This window comes from Pristiophorus japonicus, chromosome 17 (assembly GCF_044704955.1).
Source record: "Pristiophorus japonicus isolate sPriJap1 chromosome 17, sPriJap1.hap1, whole genome shotgun sequence".
Lineage (NCBI taxonomy): Eukaryota > Metazoa > Chordata > Chondrichthyes > Pristiophoridae > Pristiophorus > Pristiophorus japonicus.
The window spans coordinates 123048158-123066255 of record NC_091993.1 but is presented as its reverse complement, the minus strand read 5'-3'; the positions used below and the strand labels follow the sequence as shown (position 1 = coordinate 123066255).

Sequence of the window (18098 nt, the reverse complement as noted above, 5' to 3'; positions counted from 1 at the left end):
TGTGCCGTACCTGAACTGGGAGCGCGTGATTCTCCAAACAGGGGCATCTTCAGGAGACAAAATAGTGGGGTAGTTGGGAGAGGGAGGGGGGGGGGGGGGGGGAGGTTAAAAATGATTAATTCTTTATTACCATTTAAATTTAATAATGGATTTTTAAAAATCTTTTGCGTATCAAGTGAAGGGATTCAGTGTCAGAGAAATGACTTTTCAGTTCATCTCCAATCTCAGCATCAAGCTCGCTCACATTTGGTAGAACATTAGTTAAATGTAGAGTTAAGCTCCTTCTAGTCTACCTTAACCCCGAAACACAGTCGAGCCTCTCCTAATGTGCCCATGTGCCTTCTCCATTTTCTTGAGTGAGATTAACTGATTCCTCTGAAGCTGACTATGACTCGATAACATGGATTTGATATGAAATGAATTTGACCAATTTGGAAACTGAATGCTAATATTTGACCCTCAAAAAGAATCCAATCCAATCCTTCAGAAATTGACAAAATATATCTTTGGGAAGAAGGGATGTGGCTGTTCAATTCACCCATAACTAATAATGCTCTGATATTAGGACATATAAAGACTATCGGGATTGACAGGGACTTGTAATGTTCCATTCGCAGGGTGGTGCTCATAAAAAGGCCCGGAAGTCTCCTGTTGTCCAACTCCCCTTAGTCTCTGGTCCTGCCTGACATCGAGCCTCCATTCTCAAACTACTGGTTGTGGGGATGTTGCAAGGCCATTAAATTTAGCACCTTGCACTCTTGCTGTGTCAGCCATGGCTCAGTGGGCAGCACTCTCGCCTCTGAGTCAGGAGGTTGTCCCACTCCAAAATCTAGCACAGAAATCTAGGCTGACACTCCCAGTGCAGTGCTGAGGGAGCGCCGCACTGTTGGAGGTGCTGTGTTTCAAATGAGATGTTAAACCGAGGCCCTATCTACTCTCTCAGGTGGATGTAAAAGATCCCATAGCACTATTTCAAAGAAAAGCAGGGGAGTTATCCCCGGTGTCCTGGGGCCAATATTTATCTCTCAATCACAAAAAAAACCCAGATTATCGGGTCATTATCACATTGTTGTTTGTGGAAGCTTTGTGCACAAATTGGCAGCTGCATTTCCCACATTTGAATAGTGACTGCACTCTGTGGCTGTAAAGTGCTTTAAGATGTCTGGTGGTCGTGAAAGGTGCTATATAAATGTACGTCTTTCAAGACCAGGGCAACCACTCCAGTACGGTACTGAGGGAGTGCTACTCTGTCAGAGATAGAAACATAGAAAATAGGTGCGGGAGTAGGACATTCGGCCCGTCGAGCCTGCACCACCATTCAATGAGTTCATGGCTGAACATGCAACTTCAGTACCCCATTCCTGCTTTCTCGCCATACCCCTTGATCCCCCTAGTAGTAAGGACTACATCTAACTCCTTTTTGAATATATTTAGTGAATTGGCCTCAACAACTTTCTGTGGTAGAGAATTCCACAGGTTCACCACTCTCTGGGTGAAGAAGTTTCTCCTCATCTCGGTCCTAAATGGTTTACCCCTTATCCTTAGACTGTGATGCCATCCTTTGAACAGTCGAAGCAAGTAAAAGATCCTTGGCCACCACTGGATGAAGAGCAAAGAGTTTTCCCAGTGTCTTCTCCAATATTCCTCCCTCAACCAATCCCAGTAAAAAATATAATTCACAAAGTCATTGTCTGCCGCACCTAAAATGTCCGCTGCATTGACTACACAACAACAGTGACGGCACTTCATTGCACATGAAGCACTTTGAGATTGTTCGGAGAAATGTGAGGAGACCCAACGTGCAAGTCCTTCCCTTTACTTTCTTATCTCCAGTGAGAGAATGGAAGGAAACCAACGCACAAATAGTTGATGCACTTGCCAGAAATGTCTCTCTCCGCTGTGGTGTGAGCCCAGAGATTGCAAGTTCAAATCCCAATCAGGGCAAGTTGCGAAACTGAATTTAGTAAATGTTTGGGCTGGCACCAACGAAACAATCAAAGTTGATGCAAAAAAGCCAAATTGGTTCCTTAAGGAGGAAGGGAACTTGCCACTGCTGCCCGGTTAATTCATTCTTGGGATGTGGGCATTTATTGCCCATCCCTAATTGCCCCTTGAGAAGGAGGTGGTGGTGAGCCGCCTTCATCTTGAATGGCGGCAGTCCGTGTGGTGAAGGAACTCCTCCAACGTGGTTGGGTAGAGGAATCTTCTTCTTTGGCAGTGCCTCGGAGTCGAGGATGACTTGCTTCCACACTAATACGAGTTCCCAGGTGACTGATGAGATCAATGCGGGACCTACAGTCTCTGTCACAGGTGGGGAAGGTGGTGTTGGAGAGCCGGGTAGATGGGTTCCGTGGTATTGACCCAACGTCTCAAGTCCCACCTGTAATCTATGCATCCGTGAGTATGCTCACAGGTTTGCAGAGCTGTTGAGTTGGGTGTGGTTTAGCCAGTCACGTGATGTTCACAAGACTCAATAAAACCCCAGCCAGTTGGGTTCGGGGGATCCACGATGAGGCAGGTGGTTGTGAGCCTGGTGGATGAACCGATAATGTGTAGTGTGATTGTTAAACCTTTTGCTAATAAACCAACTAGTTCTTAATAACAATGTGTTGCTATGAATTCTTAAGCAAAGAACCCATGAAGCAAATACATTACCCAGCCTGCCTTGGTCGATTCAGTAAAACTGGGAGGGGCGCTAAGGGCTGTCTTGCCAGTGACATCCACCTGGCATCCCTCCCACTACCAAAAAAACAAAAAGTACAAGTAAACTTTAGTGGAGGTGAAGACCCATTTACTTTCAACGGGTTAAAGTCTGCACTAAAGTAGCACAAGAAGAAATTTCAGGCCAATGCCTTGAATGTTTGTACGCTGGTGTCTCACGGTTAGAACCTTCATTTTTACCACAAGCGAAATTGGAACAAAATGCGCGAATTCTCACGTGGGTCACATTTGTCATTTTTGTTTAAAAAAAAAACAGATTTCAGCGGAAAGAATCATTTACCTGGACGAATCAAACAAAATACAGTTCTACTTAAAAAAAAATACGTGAAGCAAGTTAACTCAGGTCCTACGTGATGGCGATTATTAAGACGATCACTGGTGCATTATACCTTCAAAGTCCATTCTCGGAGGATTATTGCGGCCGCACAAATCAGAGCGACTCCTTGGATCCGCCGGAAATCAAAGCGACCTCACCACTTCTCAAACAGTGCAGGGCAGCTGCGTGCGGATTGAACACAGCAAAGTCCATTGTTAATGCTGCTGCAGGCAATCAGTCTGTTCCGATGTTGCATTCGGAACTAGTGGTGTTTGCAGTGGCCGGCCGCCCCGCCAGACCTCAGCTCTGGTACTGAAACTGTGACTCCTCTATCGTGCCTGTTTTCGTTGGTTCTGCGGGGGGAAAAAAACAACGCAAAGACGTTTGGATTTGAAAACCAGTGGCGTTATTTTCCCCGGGCCGGGCCGCAGACTGAGACGGCAACCAAACAAGTAACGGTCGACGGGATTAAATGGCATCGTTAAGCAGGTGTCAGCCGTGGCTCAGTGAGCAGCGCTCTCTCTCTCGCCTCTGGAATTGGGAAGCCGACGGTATTAAGTCCCACTCCAGGGGCTTGAGCACAAAAATCTAGGCTGGCTCTCAGTGCAGTGCTGAGGGAGCACTGCAATATCAGAGGTGCCGTCTTTCGGATGAGATGTTTAAACCGAACTCTGCTCTCAGGCGGACATAAAAGATCTATTTCGAAGACAAGCAGGGGGGTTATCCCCGGTGACCTTGCAAATATTTATCCCTCGAACAACATCACCAGATTATCTGACCATTATAACATTGCAGTTTGTGGGAGCTTGCTGTGCGGAATTTGGCTGTCGCGTTTCCCACATTACAACAGTGACTGCACTTCAAAAAGTACTTCCTTGGCTGTATAGACGTTTGGTGGTCATGAAAGGCGCTATAGAAATGCAAGTCTTTCTTTTTATGTGTCTCAATGTGACTTCCACGAGGAAGCATTTCTTCACGCAAAGGGTAGTATAAAACTGGACCCCCACCCCCAGGAGGCTGTGACATCAATGTTTGGTCTTCACTGGCAGAGGTCCTCAATTCTGGGAGGGGGCAGGGGAGGATTGGAGTGGGTTATGGAGGGTGGGGGTTGGGGGGGAAAGTGGGAGAACTGACACTACTACTGTGACTTGAGCTCATCCAAAACTTTGCTGCCCGTATCCAGCTCGCACCAAGTCCCGCTCACCCATCACCCCCTGTCCTCGCTGACCTACATTTGCTCATCCTTGTGTTCACATCCCTCCATGGCCTCATCCCTTCCCTGTAATCGCCTCCAGCTCTACAACCTGCAGAGATCTCTGCGCTCCTCCAATTCTGGCCTCTTGCGCATCCCTGATTATAATCGCTCCACCATCGGCGGCCGTGCCTTCAACTACCTGGGCCCCAAGCTCTGGAACTCCCTTCCTAGACCTCTCCACCTCTCTAACTCTCTCTCTTCCTTTAAGATGCTCCTTAAAACCTACCGTTTTGACCTGTCCAGATATCTCATGTGGCTCGGTGTCAAATGTCATTTGATAACCGCTCCTGTGAAGTACCTTGGGATGTGTTTCTATTTTAAAAGGCACTATGTAAATGCAGGTTGTTGTTGAGGAATCATGGGGGATAGGACACTCCTGCTTCTCTGGCTCCAGAAGAACATTTTTGTTTAACTTTTAAAAAGAATCATCTACCTTCCATTGGTGGTCAGGGGCCTCACTGAAAAAGCCTAAAGGAGGTAGGCCTGAAACCCTCCCCGCTCATCAGCAACAACTTTCTTGACAGGGGTCCTGCAACAGGCATTAGCCCCCTCATTTGCATATTTGAGGGGACCAGTAGCATTTTTAGGCACCCACCCAGGGCACTTACAAAATCACAATTTGCGGATGATACCAAATTGGCGGGGCGATAGTCAATACTGAGGAGGACTGCAACAAATTACAGGGGGACATTAATAAACTTGCAGAATGGGCATATAATTGGCAAATGAAGTTCAACACAGATAAATGTGAGGTCTTGTATGTTGGTAGGAAGAATAGGGAGGTCACTTATTATTTGGCGGGTGAGAGTCTGGCTGGGGTAGAGGAACGGAGGGATCTCGGAGTACAAATACACACATCACGAAAAGTTGCGACACAGGCTAACAAGGCCATAAAAAAGCAAACCAAGAACTAAGGTTTATTTCTATAGGTATACAATTGAAAAGTAGGGAAGTTATGCTAAACCTGTATTGAAACTTGGTTAGACCACACTTAGAGTACTGCATACAGTTCTGGTTGCCGTATTATAGAAAGGATATGGAGGTACTGGAGAGGGTGCAGAGAAGATTTACAAGGATGATACCAGAAATGCGAGGGTATATATATATATATATATATCAGGAAAGGATGAACAAGGCTGGGTCTCCTTTCGCTTGAAAAAATAAGGCTGAGGAGTGACCTAATAGAGGTCTTTAAAATGATGAAAGGCTTTGATAGAGTGGATACAGAGAGAATGTTTCCATTTGTGGGGAAGAGCAAAACTAGAGGCCATCAATATAAGATCGTCACCAAGAAATCCAATGGGGAATTCAGAAGAAACTTCTTTACCCAGAGAGTGGTGAGAATGTGGAACTCGCTGCCACAGGGAGTGGCTGAAGTGAATAGTATCGATGCATTTAAAGGGAGGCTAGACAGGCATATGGGGGAGAAGGGAATAGAGGGTTATGCTGATAGAGTTAGATGAGGAAAAACAGAAGGAGGCTCGAGTGGAGCATAAACAGCGGCATGACCTGGTTGGGCCGATTGGCCTGTTTCTGTGCCGTATATCCCGCGTAATCCTAAAATAAAAAGGCGCACGAATTTAGCCATGAGGACCAGACAGAATGCAGGCTGAAATTGGTGTGCGTGCAATGGGCCCATTGCAGCCCAATTTCTACCCCAGCATTGATTATTCCTGAACAAGCCCGGGCCTTTACTCGCACCAAGTCCCGCTCACCCATCACCCCCTGTGTTCGCTGACCTACACTGGCTCCTGGTTAAGCAGCGCCATGATTTCAAAATTCTCATCCTCGTTTTCAAATCCCTCCATGGCCCTCGCCCCTCCCTATCTCTGTAATCTCCTCCAGCCCCACAACCCTCCAGAGATGTCTGCGCTCCTCAAATTCTGCCCTTCTGAGCATCTCTGATTATAACAGCTACCTGGGCCCCAAGCTCTGGAACTCCCTCCCTAAACCTCTCCGCCTCTCTCCCTCTCTTTCCTCCTTATCAGGCGCTCCTCTTTGACCAAGCTTTTGGTCGCCTGCCATAATTTCTTCTTATGTGGGTTGGCATCAAATTTATTGTTTTGTCTTATAACACGGCCGTGAAGCACCTTGGGATGTTTTACTGTGCTAAAGGCACTCTATAAATACAAGTTGTTGTTGTTGTTATTGAAGCAGGCTCTCCCCTCCCCCATTCCGCAGTGACCGACTGCTTACCTGTCGTGGTCAGGTGACTGTGTAATCTGTGGACCAACAAAAGGACCAGGTAGAACAGGAGAGCAAGGCAGCTGAAGGTCAGCCCGCACACAAGGAATAAATCGGTTTCGGACAACTGAATAACCTGCAAGGAGTCACAAGGTGAATTAGTCAAGGCATCGCAGAGATGGTGGTCGCGGATCCGGGAATGGGACCAGAGGGCAACCGTTTTCAAGCTCCGGCGGTTGTGAATCGGCCCCCCATTCTCCTCTCCGTTCACTTGATGGCGGGGTATATAATGGGTCGTCGATCCCCCACCACCAGTTCCCTTCCTCTCTCCCCCCCCCCCCCCCCCCCCCCTCCCCGTGAAGTCGAACATTACCCCCACACAAATTTGACAGCACAGAAGGAGGTCTTTCAGCCCATCACCCCAGCAGCACCCGTCATCGCATTTCCCTGTCCCCTTTTAAATGTTTCTTCTTGTCAGCCATGGCTCAGTGGGCAGCACACTCGCCTCGGAGTCAGAAAGTTGTGGGTTTAAGACCTACTCCCGGCACTGGAGCACAAAATTCTAGACTGTCGCTTCCAGTGCAGTGCTGAGGGAGTGCTGCACTGTTGGAGGTGCTGTCTTTTGGATGAGACGTTAAACCGAGGACCCGTCTGCTCTCTCACGTGGACGTAAAAGATCCTATGGCACTATTTTGAAGAAGAGCAGGGGAGTTATCCCCGGTGTCCCGGCCAATATTTATCCCAAATCAACATAACATAAAAAACAGATTATCTGGGTCATTATCACATTGATGTTTGTGGGAGCTTGCTGTGCGCAAATTGGCTGCCACGTTTCCCACATTACAACAGTGACTTCTAAAGTACTTCATTGGCTGTAAAGTGCTTTGAAACATCCAGTGGTTGTGAAAGGCGCTATATAAATGCAAGTCTATCTTTCTTCAAATATTTATCCACATCCCTTTTACAAGCGATCGCGAATTCTGGTCGGGCTTTCCACGTCCTATAACCTTCTGGGTTAAATACATTTATGCTAACCTCTCCCTTTGGTTTTGGTGATTCTCTTAAGTTCATGAATTACTTCAGTTATGTGCAAGTTCTGCTTTCTTGCACATCCCTGATTTTAACTGGTCCATCATTGGTGGCCGTGCCTTCAACTGCCTGGGCCCTCAACTGTGGAATTCCCTCCCTAAACCTCTCTACTTCTCTTTCGTGCTCTAAGACACTCCTTAAAACCCAGCCCTTATCTGCCCTCATAATTCCTTGTGTGGCTCGGTGTCAAAAATGTTTTCAAATGCTATGGTTAAGCACCTGGGGACGTTGTGCTATATAAATGTATGTTGTTGTTGTTCAGAGACTACAGATGCAGAGCTTGTTCTCTTGAGGGTTAAGGGGAGATTTAATAGAGGAGTTCAAAATAAGAGAGAGAGAAAAACCGTTTCCACTGGTAGGAGGCTCGGTAACCAGAGGACGCAGATTTACGATAATTGGGAAAAGAACCAGAGAGCAGATCAGGAGAATTACTTTTAGGCCGTGACTGGTTATGATTTGGAATGCTATAAGTCGTGGCTCAGTGGGCAGCACTCTCGCCTCTGCCTCAGACGGTGTGGGTTCAAGTCCCACTCCAGAGACTTTGATAAATGTGAAGTTCTCCACTTTGGTAGGAAAAACATAAAGACGAAGTATTATTTAAATAGTGATAGCTTGGGAAATGTCGATGTACAGAGGGACCTGGATGTCCTTGTATACCAGTCATTGAAAGCAAACATGCCGGTGCAGCAAGCAGTTCGGAAGGCAAATGGTATGTTGGCCTTCATTGCAAGAGGATTTGAGTACAGGAGCAAGGATGTCTTACTACAATTATACAGGGCCTTGGTGAGACCACACCTGGAGTATTGTGTGTAGTTTTGGTCTCCTTACCTAAGAAAGGATATACTTTCCATAGAGGGAGTGCAGCGAAGGTTCACCAGACTGATTCCTGGGATGACAGGACTATCGTATGAGGAGAGATTGGGTCGACTAGGCCTGTATTCACCAGAGTTTAGAAGAATGAGAGGGGATCTCATTGAAATGTATAAAATTCTGACGGGGTTGGACAGACTGGATGCGGGGAGGATGTTTCCCCCCCGGGGCTGGGAAGTCTAGAACAAGGGGTCACAGTCTCAGGATACGGGGTAGGAAATTTAGCATTGAGATGGAGAAATTTCTTCACTCAGAGGGCGGTGAACCTGTGGAATTCTCGACCACAGAAGGCTGTGGAGGCCAAGTCACTGAATATATTTAAGAGGGAGATAGTTAGATTTCTAGACACAAAAGGCATCAAGGGGTATGGGGAAAAAGCGTGAATATGGTGTTGAGATAGAGGATCAGCCATGATCATATTGAAGGGCCAGACTCGAAGGGCCGAATGGCCTACTACTGCTCCTATTTTCTATGTTTCTTTCAAACACATGATCTGGAAGGCACTGCCTCAAAGGGCGGTGGTAGCAGATTCAATAGTAACTTTCAAACTTGAAAAAGAAACATTTGCAGTGCTAAGGGGAAAGAGCAGGGGAGTGGGACTCTTTAGATAGCTCATTTAATAAACTGGCACAGGCACGATGGGCTGAATGGCCTCCTTCTGTGCTGTAGGATTTTATGCCCCCTCTAGTTACTGACTGACCAACCTGTGTAAATAATCTTTCCTAATTTGCCTTGTCACAACTCCTCATCATATTGTACACCTTTGCCAGATCTCCTTTTAACCTTCTCTGTTGTGGTGACAACCTTGTCCACCACCAACGATGACCTGTGAAGGTTTAGCATGGTCTCTTTGCTTTCATACTCCACACCCCAATTTATAAAATCAAGGCTTCTATACTTTTCCAAAACACCTTTAGCAACTTGTCCTCCCACTTTAAAGATTTGTGTAAAAGAAAGACTTGCATTTATATAGTGCCTTTCACGACCACCGAAAGTCTCAAAGTGCATTACAGCCAATGAAGTACATTTTGGAGTGTAGTCACTGTTGTAATGTGGGAAACGCAGCAGCCAATTTGCGCACAGCAAGCTCCCACAAACAGCAACGTGACAATGACCAGATAATCTGTTTTTTTTGTTATGTTGATTGAGGGATAAATATTGGCCAGGACACCGGGGATAACTCCCCTGCTCTTCTTCGAAATAGTGCCATGGGATCTTGCTGAGCTCAAATTGGCAGCAGTGTCCGAGATACTAATCTTTCATTGCTGAAGACGCCATGATGAGAGTTGGCACGGCAACCCTATCCCTGGGAACAACATTCCTCGAGTTGAAAAAAATTTCCATTCGCTTCCAACAACTCTTGAATTCAATTTTAACCAAAGTCCCGTCCGTGTTGTTGCATTTCCTTCAATACCAAGTGCCTTAAGGTTCAAGAAGCCTCCTACATGGCACCTTATCAAATCCCTTCTGAAAATCGATGTACAATATCTACTACGTTTCCTTCATCAGCCCGCTCAAAAGAACTCTGCTGAGTTTGTCAGAGGTGATTCTATTTAAAAGGATAAAAGATTTTTGGAAAAGATATACTCACTGATCCAACAAGCATCTGGAGGGCAAACTCCCCGACCCCTGCCCCAGTCACCAGCACAGTTGTTGCACACCCTACCAGAAAAAAAACCACAGCGTTAATTGAAGATCGAGACGATGCGATAGACTGAAATCATGCCGTGTGCAAAATGCTAGGTACCAACGAACACAAGCCATGGTCAAGGTGGTCCCCTGGACTATTTTTGATCGTCCAGAATTTTATTCTACCCTGCAGCCCCCCCGCCCCTACCCCCCCCCCCCAGCCTCACCCCCTCCCATCCCCCTCGCCCCTCAATTTACCTTTTTTTTTCACCTTGCCCAGGAAATTACGTGGCACCTTTAGGGGGTGAGGGGGTAAGAAGTCTCTTGAGGGGAAGGTACCCAGAGTTTATCTCAGCCCGCCCAGTGGTGGGGGGGGGGGGGGAGGGGGGGGCGGTGGAGGGGTTAAAATGGTCGTCGGGCAGAAGTCGCTTCCATTCAAAAGCTATGTTATAACTGTAGAGGACCCGAGTCAGGTTGCTTCAATACCAAGGGGGAGAAATTCGGTCGCGGCTCAGCTGGGGCGGTAACCCAGGCACAGCGGTATTATTAGCGCCTTGAAAATGTTTCCGCCTCCCGCCCAGAAATTTGTTGGAATCGGGCCAAGAGCTGAAGGTGGCGCAAAATCAGCCGTTACACACGTGACCTGTTGGGGGCGCTAATGAAAATGCCGGCGCTAAATTTAACCCACCCATTGCGCATGCGCAGATCTCCGATATAGGGCCCGGGAAAATCCGAGTCTTAAAGGCGCTGCACAGTAATGCACCAGTTAATGTTTTCAAAATCACTTGTTTTCAAGCCGTACGGTTAGGTCTGTCTGCGGCTGCAAACTCGGAGGCTCACGCACCGCGCTCTGTGTGTAAACGTTGCACTGACTGTGACCTTCGAGGGAAGCGCCTCATCGCTTTAAGTAGCTGCCAGTTAACGACTCTGCACGCCTGGACCCACTGTTTTTCCAGACGTTCTTCTTGGCAGGCGCTCAATGAGGCGGCCGCACCGAATTTAGCGACCGGGGCGCAAACGTGGCTGTTCCAGCCGGACTGAGGTCATGATCGGCGTGATCGTCAGCCGCCGGGCGCTAACGGTTTGCACCCCCGCTAAACCCCTAATGAATTTTCCAGCTGGGCGCTAAAAGCTGCACGCCTGGTCGCTAAGCACCAACACTCACATTAACGCCCCCTCTGGGCACTAACTGAGGCGTTAGACAACCGAAAATCTAGTCCTAATTGCCTTAAGTTATCAAAAGGCCTCCTGTATGGCAATTGACAAATGCCATTTGAAAATCGATGTACAACATCTACTGCATTTCCTTTATCAGCGCACTCACTGAACTCTGTTAAAGTTGACAGACATGATTCTATTTAAAAGGATAAAGATTTATGGAAAGCATACTGTACTATGCACAGTGCTGGTCTCCAGACTATAAAAAAAGACATAGAAGCACTGGAGAAAGTGCAGGAAAAGATTTACAAGGATGGTTTCAGAACGGCGAGATCACAGCAATCGGGTAAGATTGAACAGGTTGGAGCTTTTATTCTTCAGGACAGAGAAGACTTCAAGGTGACCCGATAGAGGTCTTTAACATTATGAATGGGTTGGGCAGGGTAGCTGTGGAGAGAATGTTTCCACTTGTGGGAGTACTTAAAACTAGGGGCCATAAATATAAGATAGTCACTGATAAATCCAATAGGGACATAAGGAGAAATTTCTTTACTCAGAGAGTGGTCAGAATGTGGAACTCGCTACCACAGGAACATAACATAAGAATTAGAAGCAAGAGTCGGCCATTCGGCCCCTCAAGCCTGCTCCGCCATTCAATGAGATCATGGCTGATCTTCTAACTCAACTCCACTTTCATGCACTATCCCCATAACCCTCGATTCCCTTAATATCCAAAAATCTATCGATCTCGGTCTTGAATATAGAAACATAGAAAATAGGTGCAGGAGCAGGCCATTCGGCCCTTCGAGCCTGCACCGCCATTCAATGAGTTCATGGCTGAACATGCAACTTCAGTACCCCATTCCTGCTTTCTCGCCATACCCCTTGATCCCCCTAGTAGTAAGGACTACATCTAACTCCTTTTTGAATATATTTAGTGAATTGGCCTCAACAACTTCCTGTGGTAGAGCATTCCACAAGTTCACCACTCTCTGGGTGAAGAAGTTTCTCCTCATCTCGCTCTTAAATGGCTTACCCCTTATCCTTATACTCAACGACTGAGCCTCCACAGCCCTCTAGGGTAGAGAATTCCAAAGATTCACCATTCTCAGAGTGAAACAATTTCTCCTCATCGCAGTCCCAAATCGCTGACCTCTTATTCTGAGACTGTGACTTCTGGTTCTAGACTCCCCAGCCAGGGGAAAACATCCTCCCTGCATCTACCCTGTCAAGCCCTGTAAGAATTTTGTAAGTTTCAATGAGATCACCTCCAATTCTTCTGGACTCGAGAGAAAATAGGCCTAATCTGCTCAATCTCTCCTCACAGGACAATCACCCCTCCCATCCTAGGAAGTGGTTGAGGCAAATAGTTTAGATGCTTTCAAACGGAAAGTAGATGAGTACATGAGAGAAAAGGGAATAGAAAGACTGAGATGAGGCAGATGGAATGGAAGCAGATTTGTGAGGAGCATATTCACCAGCACAGACTAGTTGGGCCGAATGGCCAGGTTATGTGCTGTATATTCTACGTAATTCTATTCAACACTTAACTTATATGATTCACAGGAGGATGTACATTCTATAGCAGAGCTACAGGAATTAATTGCATGACATCTGGCAGAAAGTGCAACAAACCTTGGTAATTTAAGATGTCCTCGGTATAAGCCAACATACTGGGGAAGGTACTGCTCAGGAAAAAGCCCAAAAGTCCTGTTCCCACATAGAGGCAAATAATACTGGCTGGGAAACACAGCATCAGGACGAATGTGCCAATCATACCGCCCTGCAACAAAACACAATACACAAAGGGCAATGGTCAGAACAGTCTCCTGCTGAATACACCTCGTAAAACGACATACAAACCTGGTTTCTTGCTGAAATGATCGAGAGAATTGGATGGTATCGACAACCGAGAGAAAGGGAAAGACTGAGCGGACAAAAGCAAAATACTACGAATACCAGGGGCAGCACGGGCCAGCCCACACTGCGATATGTGTGCACTGGGTCCGTGCAGCAGAGCTGGTCTCCAGTCGTCCTGGTTAACCCTTGCCACTGGACCAAGACCTAGCTCTGTCAAGCCCGTGTGGTGGCAGATGTGCAATGGCCACCCCATGTTAAAAAAATCCACACACAGGCATCTTCCACCCTTTAGGATGTAGTTCAGGACCTAGAATTTTAGGTCCTTCATTGAAACACCTGTGAACTCATCCCTTTTTGGCCTGGAAGCAAGTCATCCTCGTTTCGAGGGACTGCCCTATGATGGTGATAATGACTATGGATGCTGGAATCTGGAGTAAAAACAGAAAATGCTGGGAATCTCAGCGGGTCAGGCAGCGTCTGTGGAGAGGAAGCAGTGTTAACGTTTCGGGTCGATGACCCTTCGTCAGAACTGGAGATCGAAAAGAATATATTCTTAACAAGCACTGAAAGGGGGAGGGGAGGAAAGAACAAAAGGGCCAGGGCGGTCCAAAAACATAAGAACATAAGAATTAGGAACAGGAGTAGGCCATCTAGCCCCTTGAGCCTGCTCCGCCATTCAACAAGATCATGGCTGATCTGGCCGTGGACTCAGTTCCACTTACCCATCCCATCCCTGTAACCCTTAATTCCCTTATTGGTTAAAAATCTATCTATCTGTGATTTGAATACATTCAATGAGCTAGCCTCAACTGCTTCCTTGGGCAGAGAATTCCACAGATTCACAACCCTCTGGGAGAAGAAATTCCTTCTCAACTCGGTTTTAAATTGGCTCCCCCGTATTTTAGTGCCCCCTAGTTCTAGTCTCCCCGACCAGTGGAAACAACCTCTCTGGCTCTATCTTGTCTATCCATTTCATTATTTTAAATGTTTCTATAAGATCACCCCTCATCCTTCTGAACTCCAACGAGTAAAGACCCAGTCTACTCAATCTATCATCATAAGGTAACCCCCTCATCTCCGGAATCAGCCTAGTGAATCGTCTCTGTACCTAGTCCAAGGCTAGTATATCCTTCCTTAAGTAAGATGACCAAAACTGCACGCAGTACACCAGGTGCGGCCTTACCAATACCCTGTACAGTTGCAGCAGGACCTCCCTGCTTTTGTACTCCATCCCTCTCGCAATGAAGGCCAACATTCCATTCGCCTTCCTGATTACCTGCTGCACCTGCAAACTAACTTTTTGGGATTCATGCACAAGGTCCCCCAGGTCCCTCTGCACCGCAGCATGTTGTAATTTCTCCTCATTCAAATAATATTCCCTTTTACTGTTTTCCCCCCCCCCCCCCCCCAAGGTGGATGACCTCACATTTTCCGACATTGTATTCCATCTGCCAAACCTTAGTCCATTCGCTTAACCTATCTAAATCTCTTTGCAGCCTCTGTGTCCTCTACACAACCCGCTTTCCCACTAATCTTTGTGTCATCTGCAAATTTTGTTACACTACACTCTGTCCCCTCTTCCAGGTCATCTATGTATATTGTAAACAGTTGTGGTCCCAGTACCGATCCCTGTGGCACACCACTAACCACCAATTTCCAACCCGAAAAGGACCCATTTATCCCGACTCTCTGCTTTCTGTTAGCGAGCCAATTCTCGATCCATGCTAATACATTTCCTCTGACTCCACGTACCTTTATCTTCTGCAGTAACCTTTTGTGTGGCACCTTATCGAATGCTTTTTGGAAATCTAAATACACCTCATCCATCGGTACACCTCTATCCACCATGCTAGTTATATCCTCAAAGAATTCCAGTAAATTAATTAAACATAATTTCCCCTTCATGAATCCATGTTGCTTCTGCTTGATTGCACTATTCCTATCTAGATATCCCGCTATTTCTTCCTTAATGATAGCTTCAAGCATTTTCCCCACTACAGATGTTAAACTAACCGGCCTATAGTTACCTGCCTTTTGTAAACAGAGGCGTTACATTAGCTGCTTTCCAATCTGTTGGTATCTCCCCAGAGTCCAGAAAATTTTGATAGATTATAACAAATGCATCTGCTATAACTTCCGCCATCTCTTAATACCCTGGGATGCATTTCATCAGGACCAGGGGACTTGTCTACCTCGAGTCCCATTAGCATGTCCAGCACTACCCCCCTAGTAATAGTGATTATCTCAAGATCCTCCCTTCCCACATTCCCGTGACCAGCAATTTTTGACATGGTTTTTGTGTCTTCCACTGTGAAGACCGAAGCAAAATAATTGTTTAAAGTCTCAGCCATTTCCACATTTCCCATTATTAAATCCCCCTTTTCATCTTCTAAGGGAGCAACATTTACTTTAGTCACTCTTTTCCGTTTTATATATCGGTAAAAGCTTTTACTATCTGTTTTATGTTTTGCGCAAGTTTACTTTTGTAATCTATCTTTCCTTTCTTTATTGCTTTCTTCGTCATTCTTTGCTGTCGTTTAAAATTTTTCCAATCTTCTAGTTTCCCACTAACATTGGCCACCTTATACGCATTGGTTTTTAATTTGATATTCTCCTTTATTTCCTTGGTTATCCACGGCTGGTTATCCCTTCTCTTGTTGCTCTTTTTCACTGGAATATATTTTTGTTGAGCACTATGAAAGAGCTCCTTAAAGTCCTCCACTGTTCCTCAATTGTGCCACCGTTTAGTCTGTGTTTCCAGTCTACTTTAGCTAACTCTGCCCTCATCCCACTGTAGTCCCCTTTGTTTAAGCATACTACGCTCGTTTGAGACACTACTTCCTCACCCTCAATCTGTATTACAAATTCAACCATACTGTGATCACTCATTCCGAGAGGATCTTTTACTAGGAGATTGTTTATTATTCCTGTCTCATTACACAGGACCAGATCTAAGATAGCTTGCTCCCTTGTAGGTTCTGTAACATACTGTTCTAAGAAACAATCCCGTATGCATTCTATGAATTCCTCCTCAAGGCTATCCTGTACGATTTGATTTGACCAATCGATATGTAGGTTAAAATCCCCCATGATTACTGCCATTCCTTTTTCACATGCCTCCATTATTCCCTTGATTATTGTCCGCCCCACCGTAAAGTTATTACTTGGGGGCCTATAAACTACGCCCACCAGTGACTTTTTCCCCTTACTATCTCTAATCTCCACCCACAATGATTCAACATTTTGTTCATTAGAGCCAATATCGTCTCTCACAACTGCCTTGATATCATTCTTTATTAACAGAGCTACCCCACCTCCTTTCCCTTCTTGTCTATCCTTCTGAATAATCAGATACCCCTGTATGTTTAATTCCCAGTCTTGGCCACCCTGCAACCACGTTTCTGTAATGGCCACCCATTTGTAATGATTTGTGCCGTCAACTCATTTACTTTATTTCGAATGCTGTGTGCATTTAGATAGAGTGTTTTAATACTGGTTTTTAAACCATGATTTTTAGCTTTGACCCCTCCTGCAGCCCCTTTATATTCATACATATTGTCCCTTCCTATCACCTTGTGGTTTACACTTACCCCAGTGCTACTCTGCTCTGTTGCCTCCTGCCTTTTGCATTCTTTCTTGGGTCCTGTTCATCTGAGTTCTCACCCACTGTAACTAGCTCAGAGCCCTCTCCTGGGTTCCGAATACTCCTTGCATTGAGGCACCGAGCTTTCATGCTTGCCTTTTTATTACACTTTGACCCTTTAGAATTTTGCTGTACAATGGTCCTTTTTGATTTTTGCCTTGGGTTTCTCTGCCCTCCACTTTTACTCATCTCCTTTCTGCCTTTTGCTTCGGTCTCCATTTTGTTTCCCTCTGTTTCCTTGCATTGGTTCCCATCCCCCTGCCATATTAGTTTAACTCCTCCCCAACAGCACAAGCAAACATTCCCCCTCGGACATTGGCTCCGGTCTTGCCCAGGTGCAGACCGTCTGGTTTGTACTGGTCCCACCTCCCCCAGAACCGGTTCCAATGCCCCAGGAATTTGAATCCTCCCTGCTGTACCACTGCTCAAGCCACGTATTCATCTGAGCTATCCTGCGATTCCTACTCTGACTAGCACGTGGAACCAGTAGCAATCCCGAGATTACTACTTTTGAGGTACTACGTTTTAATTTAGCTCCTAGCTCCTTAAATTTGTCTGAGGACCTCATCCCTTTTTTTACCTATATCGTTTTACCTATAATGTGCACCACGACAACTGGCTGTTCACCCTCCCTTTTCAGAATGTCCTGCACCCGCTCCAAGACACCCTTGACCCTTGCACCAGGGAGGCAACATACCATCCTGGAGTCTCGGTTGCGGCCGCAGAAACGTCTATCTATTCCCCTTACAATTGAATCCCCCATCACTATCGCTCTCCCAATCTTTTTCCTGCCCTCCTGTGCAGCAGAGCCAGCCATGGTGCCGTGAACTTGGCTGCTGCTGCCCTCCTCTGATGAGTCATCCCCCTCAACAGTACTCAAAGCGGTGTATCTGTTTTGCAGGGGGATGACCGCAGGGGACCTCTACACTACTTCCTTGCACTGCTCTTCCTGCTGGTCTTCCATTCCCTAGCTGGCTGTGGACCCTTCACCTGCAGTAAGACCAACTCGCTACACGTGCTACTCACATCATTCTCCACATCGTGAATGCTCCAGAGTGAATCCACCCTCAGCTCCAATTCCGCAACGCGGACCGTCAGGAGCTGGAGGCAGATACACTTTCCGCACACTTTCCGGAAGTGTCCCTGAGTTCCCACATGGGGCAGGAGGGATGCGGGATGCACAGATAATGCATGCTCAGCATCCACCTGAGAGGGCAGACAGGGGCCTTGGTTTAACGTCTCATCCGAAGACAGCACCTCCAACAGTGCAGCACTCCCTCAGCACTGCTCTAGTGTCGGCTTGGCATACTTGTGCTGACATCCATGGAGTGGGATGTGAACCCATCACCTTCTGGCTCAGAGGGAAGAGTGCT

The 18098-nt window shown here is 46.5% G+C and overlaps 1 protein-coding gene across 1 annotated transcript in view; it reads right to left on the bottom strand.

Moving 5' to 3' along the window:
- Positions 1-3309: 3309 nt before the first annotated feature.
- mfsd4aa (major facilitator superfamily domain containing 4Aa) overlaps positions 3310-18098 on the bottom strand; it is a 72690-nt gene continuing 57901 nt past the window's right edge. Inside the window, exons 7-10 of the mRNA XM_070859487.1 lie at positions 12858-13005; positions 10027-10097; positions 6489-6612; positions 3310-3390 (exon numbers count right to left, since the gene is read on the bottom strand). Coding sequence (XP_070715588.1) covers positions 3338-3390; positions 6489-6612; positions 10027-10097; positions 12858-13005 — 396 coding nt within the window. The 3' untranslated portion in view covers positions 3310-3337. The remainder of the gene's footprint in view (positions 3391-6488; positions 6613-10026; positions 10098-12857; positions 13006-18098) is intronic.